This window comes from Enhydra lutris, unplaced genomic scaffold, assembly GCF_002288905.1.
Source record: "Enhydra lutris kenyoni isolate GAN:26980312 unplaced genomic scaffold, ASM228890v2 scaffoldscaffold12, whole genome shotgun sequence".
NCBI lineage: Eukaryota > Metazoa > Chordata > Mammalia > Carnivora > Mustelidae > Enhydra > Enhydra lutris.
The window spans coordinates 66,758,677-66,769,024 of NW_019154096.1; the positions used below are offsets into that span (position 1 = coordinate 66,758,677).

General features: G+C 33.1%; 1 protein-coding gene across 1 annotated transcript in view; it reads left to right on the forward strand.

Annotated features, from left to right (window-relative positions):
• LOC111144667 (coiled-coil domain containing 172) overlaps nucleotides 1-10,119 on the forward strand; it is a 52,798-nt gene extending 42,679 nt beyond the window's left edge. Inside the window, exons 7-8 of the mRNA XM_022499068.1 lie at nucleotides 9,155-9,242; nucleotides 10,084-10,119. Of these exons, the coding sequence (XP_022354776.1) occupies nucleotides 9,155-9,242; nucleotides 10,084-10,119 (124 nt within the window). The remainder of the gene's footprint in view (nucleotides 1-9,154; nucleotides 9,243-10,083) is intronic.
• Nucleotides 10,120-10,348: the final 229 nt, after the last annotated feature.

Below are 10,348 nucleotides of genomic sequence, written 5' to 3' on the forward strand. Positions count from 1 at the left end.
AAATCCCTCTTTCTTAAACTCCAGTCCTGAATTCCCAACAGTTTAATATAAACATAGATCTGAAGTGATGTTGCGCTGATTAAATAAGCAAAAAAAAAAAAAAAGGCAAAAACAAAAGTCTTATGAGAGGTTCAAAGGTCTTATCTTGGGCAAACCACCCTGAACATGCCCAATCTGCCTAATCTCAAAAGCTAAGCAGGGTTGGGCCTAGTTAGTACTTGGATGGGAGAATTCAAAGGTCTTCATAATCTGGTCCTTCCACTATCTTCCTGCATTTTTATCACATATCCTAAACTACTAGTGCATCAGAAAACTGTTTATGGAATTCTGAATATGATACAGGAACTCATACCTCTATCTTTTTTTCTTCTCCATGAGCTAAAATCTAACTTAGTCCTTAATGCCCAGTTCACATGTCATTTTTTATGAGTTTTGCTCAAATCTAAAATGTAGCAGGCATTTTTGATGTATTTATAATTCTCATCATTCTCACCCCACCCTAATCCATTATCGAGTTTTGTTGCTTTTACCTAGAAAATGTTTCCTGAATCCTTCCAGTTCTCTCTCCCCATTGCTAACGTCCTGGTTCTAGCCACCACTCTCTCTCACCTGGATCACAGTAATAATCTTCTTCTTTTCCCCATTCTTCCATTTTTGCACCAGCCAATCCATTGAAATTGAATCATGTCATTGAAATCAGTCAAAGGCTTCATAACAAACATAACAAAACCCAACATCCTTAGTATGGTCCTATCGCAATGTGGCCTCTGACCACCTCTCTTGATGTTATTTTCAGCTGTGGTCCCCTCTTCCCTCTGCTCCCTCAAGCACTCCAAGCTTTTTTCCACTTAAGGACCTCTTTCTCTGCCTTTCCTTCTCTTCAAATTATCTCTTAGCCCCTCTGCCTGTCTTTCTCCTACCTATGTGGAACATACCCTGTCCTTTAGATCTCAATTGAAATTTTCCTCAGAGAAGCCCTCCCTTACCCTATGATCTAAATTTGTTTTTACTTTTTTTAATAACACCCTATATTTTTTCCTTTATAGCACAGATTCTATTTTGTAATTACGTATTTACATGCTTTACTTTGTTAGTATCTGTCTCTGCCATGTGCTCCACAAGAAAAGAGATCTTGTCTACTTGGTTTACCATTGTGTATTCATGGGTACAGATATGGGTACAGAGCTTGGCATATAGTAGGCATTAAATAAATAAATGAATAAATGAGTGTAATAAGTTGTGAAAGCTTTCCTCTACTGTTCATTTCTCTGTGTTCATAGAGAGCATGCTTATAATTCTGTTATATCATTAATCATATTCTATAATAGGTATTTGTATCAATCTATCTCACTCAATGGGGAATTCCCTTTACTTCCTTTTCATTTTTCTATCAGTCTCACATCTAGCACAGTCAAGGGCACATAGTGTTCAATAAATATTTGCTCCAGTGATTGAGTCTACATATAATTTTATTTTCAATACAAAGAAGGTACAAGTCCTTCACATAATTTCAATGTTATTTGCAAAGTTGTGGTATATTCTCACCACAGGGATAGCCTGATGGAGTTCTTTTTCCACTCCTGATTTTTTCCTCCATGTGGAAAAAGCTATATAGGTGTAATCCCCACAGCCTTTCCCCAACACCTTCCTTTCTTTTTGGAAGGTGGGGAGGAGTGAGTCAATCTGGCTGGTGAATTTGGAAGGGTGAACTGGAGCCTTGCCCCTTTTCTTTCCCTATTTCTTTGGAAGCTGGCCTGCCTCAGACAGTGTATGTTCCTCTCTGCTCCTCTGTCCCTTAAATTTTACAGTGCTAGGAGTCCATAAGAGAGCTTGTTGTATCCAATTGTGCCTGTAAAGATGTGCATTAAGTTAGTCTAATTCTGGGGTTCCCTATTTAGTAAGCCCTTCGCTTGTAGATATAAGCCACATTCTCCAGTATCTGCTACATATGTAGTAAATGAGATTATCTTCTGCTTTCCTTATTTCTCAATTGGGCAGAAAGAAGAATGTTATGTATTGCGCTCTTTCAAACTCCCAACACCTATTATTTTTGTATTATTGCCCAACACCAGGGCCACCAAAATATAGTTCTTGATCATGACTTTTCATTTGCTCCAAATACTGACATACCAGACAACTTGAAATATTTCAGGCATTTTCCTTACCCATGAAACTTTTTCCTAGAATGCTTTTACATTTTCTGTAACCAGCATTTGTGCCTGTTTAATACATTGGGAAGTTTATTTCAGAAATGAAGCTGCAAAGTCAACAGCATGGGATTTTCCTTCTGAACTTTTGAAGATAGTGTGGTTTTGTGAAGAGATATTTACAATGGAAACTGCACGAAAGTTAATACTTACCTCCTACTGAGAGACTTTAAATGCATTTATATGAAGTAGTAAATCAGTGCTGTTGCCTTTTCAGTGAAAAGTCATCCAGTTAAGTTGGTTGTAGAGGTCACATTGACTGGTCCTTCAATTTTTAAGAAGCCGTAAATACATGATGGTATTCAAACACTCCCAACCTTTCTAAAAGATACACAGATAAATATGTATATTTACACACATTTAATTTTTTTTATTTTACCAGACGTATATAGGTGTTTTTAAATTATGAGACTAGGCTATGTAGACTGAATCCAAAATTCAAACACTATGAAAATGTAAAACATCAAAGTCTCCTCTCTTATCACCTTATTCCAGAAATCCCCTGTGTAACCATTGTTAAAAGTTTGACATGTATCTTTTCAGTTTATATCTGTGTGTGTGTGTGTGTGTGTGTGTGTGTGTGTGTGTGTGCACATACATGCCATGTGTGTGCATTTAGCATAAAATGGGATCAGAATTACTGGTCTGTAATTTGCTCTATTACTTAGAAAAATATTATAGATATTTCCCATATTAGTTTGTGCTGATCAGCTTCATTCTTCTTTAATGCCAATATATGGAAATGCCATATTGATGTAACCTTTCTACCACTGACAGATATGTAAGAGTTTTTACATTTTCGTAATTGAAGACATTTTACACATGTATCTTTAAATACTTGTGGGAGTGTTTCTGTAACATTATTAGAATAAGCGTTATTTAGTAGAGTAATAAGAATTGTAATCCTGGCTGCACGGAGGAAATAATGCACAGGTACCTTGCAGTGCTTTGTAATATCAACAAGAATGAACTCCAAGTTGGTAAGTGTAGTAAGATCTCAGCATTAAAGTTTCTGGAAAATACCAGTCAAATAATTATATACCTGTAGCCAATCCATCTCTCTCTTTTTTTAACATTTATAAAATATGAAAATCCCCATTTAATTCCAGGATTATTCTTAGCTATGTATTTTGTTGACTATTTCTGTTGACTCTGCATCTTTTCTAGTAAAACTTCATCATTTATTCACTAACAGAAGTGTCTCTACAGCATTGATTATGTAGCCTTCAAGCTAATAGAGATCTCCTGTTTTGTGAATTCTTGGCACATACTATAGTTATTAAAGCTTCTAAGTAAATACAAGGGAAATTTTGATGACAGAATCAATTGATTATTTTAAATTGATTATTATATTCTGATGTAAATGTGACTATTTGTAAATGTTCCTAAACTTTGAAATAATTTTGTTTATTGCAGAAGCTGTATATAAATGTTAAAGTAATCATTTTCAAAAATCACTCGTGTCTTTAATAGAAATAGAAATAGAATAGAAAACAAATTTTTTCCATTTTCATATGTTTACCTTTACGAACTACCCCTTTTGGTATGGGGGTAGGAAGATAAGAGGAAATATGTGGTTAAAGAAGATGCCTAATCCAGCTCACTCAGGATTTGAAATAATGGAGATGCTGTTGGGACCCATCCCCCATTTACCATCCTTCTAAGCTGTTCTCTCTGGTTTGTCCTGACACACCTGTGAAGGTTCTGACCTGTCTGCTGGTGGCCTGGACTGGGGGAAGGCGTAATTAGAACACTGAAACTCCGGTTTCACACATTCAACTTTTAAACCTACTTTCAGAAATAAATTGTATATGAAAGATAAATTGTATATGACCTGTATGTCTTCAAAAATAGTGTGTTTGTGTTTAAATTTCACTAAAATATTTTCATATGAATTAATACAGAGAAAGACTATTAGGAAAATCAAGCCATGGAAACACTAGCAAAAAGTCAAAAGAACTACTTAGTAAACATCTGGTGTGATTAAGGAAACCAAAAAGGATAAAATTAATACACTTAATATATAAGATTTAAAATTCCATGTGTCGAAGAAGTTCAGCATCAGGGAATGGTGAACTGGGAGAAATTTATAGTAGTTACAACAAAGAATAACAGCATGCCAAGTAATCAATTGTGAAAAAAAAAAAAACAGTCAGAAAACACTAAAATCAAGTTTTCATTCATGTATTTATCCAACAAATATGCATTGAATGCGTACTTTGTGTCTAACGCTGTACAAGTTAGTAGGGATACCAAGACGAATAAATGAGATGCTAAATCAGTTATACTGTTTATCAATTACTTGCAAATTAAAACCACTGAACATCATTTTTCTATCAAATTTTGAAAGACATTCCTAAGTGACCATACCAAAGTTGGCAAGGGTGTGGTACAGAGATTATTTTTACATTGCTGAGACAGTATACATTGCATATATTCCAAATGCAATTTGGTGTACATAAATCACTGAAAGCATCTTAAAAATGTTTGTGTGATTTAACCTAAAAATTACACTTACGAGTTCTATCCAAAGGAAAATAATTCTAAGTACAGAGGAAACTTTATGCACAAAGGTGTTCATAGAAATGTTATTTATTGTAGAGAAAAAACAGGAACAACTTAATTGCTATCCCATAAATGAACAATTAAGTTAATTATGGTATCGCCACTTGGACTACTACATATTTCTCTTTATGGTATTAATTGGCATGTGTAATTAACTGAGAAAAATATAAGTGATAACAGGCAAAAGAAAAAAAACTAGAAATAAAATTACATAATCACCATTATATGGAAACAGAAGACCACGATGACATATACCTAAATTTCAATATCATTTGAGTTTGTGTTTTAGGACTTTGGGTGAAATTTGTCCTTCTTTCCACTGAGTACTTGTGTACAGTTCTATAGCTAAAATGAGTATTCTTTTAGTAAGTTCTTTTAGTAAAATATACCTTAATTTTATTATCATTTCAGTCTGTGTACTAGGACTTTGGCTGAAATTTTCCCTTCTTTCTACTTAAATAGTACTTATGTACAGTTCTATAGCTAAAAAGAGTGTTCTTTTAGTAAAGCCTTTTCTAGAATACTTAGTAGTAACCGAAAAAAAATTGGAATTTGCAGAAAATCATAAAAATACACAGAACATAAGTCTTGCACAACTAACTATAGCAGTATTGGCCCATCCTCGTCATTATTTGATGATTCAGAGAAAGGTGACAATAACCAATGCAAACTGCCCTGAGTTATTGTGCAGCAGGTGAAGGAAGTCCTTCTTGACTCCTGTAGGCAATCAGTCTATGCACTGAAGCATGAGATCTGCTTACCATTATATAGCTTTGGCTATCTGCAAATGTTTTAATATTCATACCATTATTATCCAGCGTCTTTTAAAGCTAGCAACAGCAATTTTTTCTTTAAGTGCAGATCTAAATTCTATAGCCTGATTATATGCTGAATAGTGAAATACTTCCTATAATTTGCTCTAAATGCCCTCCTTAATTTCAGTAGTCTCTCATTCTCATGGTTAGCTAACTGAAAGGGAAAGTGGTCCACCGCCCAGCTCTGAGGTCATGAAACATCTCACGGAACCTGCAGTTCATTTCAACTGAAAAGGGGGAGGAGCGAGTATGGATGGTACGGTGGAAGAAAGATGGCTACCATTTTATTTGAAGAGATAAATATATTCAAATGAAGCCTGAAGTACATTGTATAGCTCTCCACAGTACATTGTAATTCTCCATTTAACTTTCCACTTACTCTTTAAAAATATTCATTACAAGGCTTTTTATGCTTGTGTAAACATCTAATGCTCAAAATTAATAACTTGTTCTATCTTTCCTACTTGAGCATTCCTTCAGAATTCCTATTTACTATTAAATTCATAGAAGTTCAGAACACAATGAAGTTCACATGTATAGGGTATTATTTTCTCTTCCATCCCTACAATTATTATGTTTTTCTTCCCTAACTATGTGTAAGTTGTAAAGTATAAAAATATAATGATGTACTGTATGGTGACTAACCTAACACAATAAAAAACATTTTAAAATATACGGCATTGACTTTGTTTATATGTACAAGATCCATTTTCATTTTTTTGCACATGGATAATCAGTTGTCCCAGCAACATTTATTGAATGGTTTCTTCTTCCTCTAGTGATCTACAATTTGACATCTTGTATTAAAAATAAAAATAATAAAAAATTACTAAAAAAAAAGAAAGATACTGGTCATTAAAAAATAAAAATAATAATTGATCATGGATATAATTCTTATTCTATTTTCTATTCTGTTTCATTGGTCAGTTCATTCCTTATTGCTCAGAACTGCCTTAATTACTACTAAATCCATACTATTCCATTTTAAATATTTAATTACTCTTACTTTACAATGAGTCATGATACAAGGTAGGATGCCTCCCTTTGTCTTTTTTTTTTTTGTCTTCTCAAGAGTTTATTGTTTATATTTGGCTCTTTGCTTTTTATATACATCTCTGAATCAATTTATCATATCCATGAAAATCTATTGTGATTTTGGTTACAATTGCACTTATTATTATAGTTACTTTTAAGAGACTATCTTTATGAAACTGAGACTTCCTGTCTATGAACTTAGGATATCTCAATTTGTCTTTTTAAAATATCTTTTAATAAAACTTTATAATTTTATGTTTATTGATCTTTCACATCTTTGGTAAGTTTTAATTTTAGGTACCTTGTAGTTTAAGATGCTGTTGTAAATGGTGTGTTTATTTTAAATGGTATGTTCTAATTGTTTATTGCTGGTGCATGAAAATATATACAGGTTTTATATGTTGACTTTATGGCCACTATCTTTGCTAAACTCTGTTTCTTAAAATAATTATTACAGAAGATTTAAAACACATACAAAGGCAAAAGAGAAAAATATAATGAATTGTATGTACTCATCACTCAACTTTAACAGTTCTCCCTTTATGGCCAATCTTGTTTCATCTCTCTCTACTTGTTTTTCTGCTTTATTACTTGAAGCAAATCATATATATCATACAATTCATAGGTGTCATTTTTTTTTGTTTGTCTGAATTTAGTTCAAATTAGGTCTACACATGATAATCAGTTGATAAGTCTTTTAAATCTCTTTTATCTTGAAGATCCCCCTTCCTTTTTCTTTTTTAACTTGTAATTTATTTGTTGAGGAAATTATTTTTTTTTATTCTGTAGAGTTTCCCTTGAGTTGGATGTAGTTGATTATATTCCCATTGTAGTATTAAATCTGTTTGACTTATATATATTTTTTGTAAATTGGTAATTGGATCTAAAAGCTTGATCAAATTTAGGCTGAAATTTTTTTTTTCTTTTTTGGCAAAGCTGTATCATAGGTGGTGTTGTTTTTCCATCAGGAGCCCTAGTGCCTCTTGTTTTGGAGGTGTTAGTGGCCATCAGTGCTCAGTTCCTGGTGATTATCTTTTATATTTTTTTCTGTGACCTAGACTAAATTATGCTTCAGAAGCAAACAGTTCTTAAATGTTAGTGATTTACAATGGGTGTTTTATTTCCTGCTCACACTGCATACATGTTCATTGGGCATTAGCCACACTTCTCATCTTTATTCTGCAACCAAATGTGAAGGATCAGCCTCTATGGCATATAGTCATATCCTTGTCAATACTTGGAATTCCTTGTTTTTCATTTTAGCTCTTCTGGTGGGTGTGTAATAGCATTTCATTGTGTTTTTCTTTTGTATTTCCTTGATAACTAACAAAGTTGAGCACATTTTCATGTTTTTGTTAGCCATTGTATATCTTTTGTGAATGATAATCTGGTAGAATTTGTGCGGGGAGGGGTGGGGGGTGGAATGCCCCTTTTCCATTGTGTTGTCTTTTTCTTATTGACTTGTAGTTCTTCATGTATTATGGACACAATCGATTGTCTCTGCTGACTTTTACCTGTGGTGGCTCGGCTTCTTGAGTGCTTGGTGATCTTTGATTGTGAGCTCGTGTGGTTTCCTCTTAATCACTAGGAATCCTGTAGGTCTAAATACGTTAAACTTTCCTTCAGAGAGGATTTTCTTTTGCTTCTGCAAATACACAGGGAATGCTACTGACCTAAAACCCTTTCAGACCTTCTTTAAGGATTGGAGTTCAGCAGAGGTTCAAGTCTATCTATTCACTTCACCTTGTGGCTGGCCCAGCCAACGTAGGTTTGTGAGATCAGTGTTGCTCCCTCGGGGCAGCCTCATCTGCCCCCTGCCCTAGCTTTCTGCCTCTCCAGTGGCAGTCCATGGCTTTTCCTTAAGTTTTTATTTTTGGAAGGAATATTAGTCCTAATGCTAAAAAATGGAAGACAGTTTTTTCACTATTTTTTTCCATTAAATATAGACATAAAATATTTGTTTAAATTTCCAAATATTCAAAGGATTAAAGACTTAATTAGAAGAAAGACATATTGATATTGCTTTCTCGCTCTAAAATTAAAATATATTTTTAATTACATATGTGTACTATAAAGTTAATGTTTAATTTTAGCTCAAGAAGAAATCTCAGAGGTCATTTTTTCCTGTAATTACAATTTTGCAGGTGAAGTTCAGAGAGGCTAAATGATTTAGCCAAGGTTTTTCAGCTTGTTAGTGGCCAGGACTCAAACAGAGCTCTTCAGACAGTACTATATTTTTCCCCACCAAAATATGTTGCTCTTTTAATTAACCTAAAATTGTCTATTATTTATTTAGTCTGCCTTATTTTCTTTATGGAAGTTTTTTTTTTACTTCTTCACAATATTATACAGTCTTTCTAGAAGTATAGAGAATTGAAATTTCTTTCCAAATTCTTTAGTGTTAAAATTCTGATGATAGAATGATGATGATAAAATTCTGACTACAGCTATAAATCTGCCTCTATCCATAGGATTAAAAAAAATATTATAAAAGTTTATTCACTCATAGGGTAAATTTTTCCTTTAAAACAGACTTAAAAAAGAATTAGAACTTTATAAGGAAGATGACATGCAAAGTGCTTGGGAAGCTCTCCAAACAGAAATAGAAGTTTTGGAGTTGGTAAGCCACCCTGATTGTTTAACTTCTCTTCCCCGTGCTTTTCCCTACTGGCAAGAGTAGGTTTGCTGGGATACATATCACTGAACTAGTGCTTCGCCCTTCACAGGGATTTTCACTAGATACAAAAAAATAAAACAGCAACAAGAAGCAAAACTAAGGTCAGGATATAAATCTCTGAAGTGTTTTGAGTTCCTGGAGAGTTAGGTGCTACATAAAGCAAATTATATTCAAAGAGAATATGTACAATTTCGAACTAAGTTAAAAAAAAAATCCAAACCTGACCTCTCAACATTCTCTTGACTGAAACCGTTATTAGAGGATTAATGCACTGAAGGAGTTTTAACTATCATAATGCTTAAAAGCTTTTTGTTTTTGATAGGCATAAATTATATACTTTTATTATATTTGATCCTAAAACTTTCTTATTACGATTTTTTATGATCTCAAGAACTTTGGATTCAATTATTGGAAACTTATTTTCGGATTGTGTGGGAGCACTTTAAATTGCTTTTAACCTCTTACTTTGGTTGTTTATAAAATGAATGCAGTATTTGCCACGCTCCATTTTAATGGAAGACATATATAGCTAGCTTTAAAATATGTTAAAATGTAATTTTAATTTAGTACATTACATATTGTTTCTTTATTTTCTGTAAACATTTCGTGTTTAAAAATGTTCCAATAGCTTATGTCAGGATTTATATTTTTTTATAAAAACTTTCAAAAAGAAGATTTAAAAATGCCCAGTTATTGTTGTGTTAAATTTACATGAACTTTATGGAATTCCATCATTAGGAACTTAATTTTCCTCATAAATAATTTCTGTATTTTTTCTTTTCAGACATTGGCACAGAAGGATCTTCAGGAAAATAAATAACTTGTGGAGAGCTGACCAAAGCTATCCAAAGTTTGATGAAAGCATCTTAAAATCAAATCTTTGTGATAGATACACGAACAATACCCATTACAACAGATTTTTGTGGAAAACGTGAGGTTCAGAATGTTCAAAGTTGTTGCTACCCAGAATTGGTATATTAGCACTTTAAAAATGTAATTTTTTGTCTTGTTACTTGCTGGAACTTTAAAGCTCTTTATAGGGTTTGATT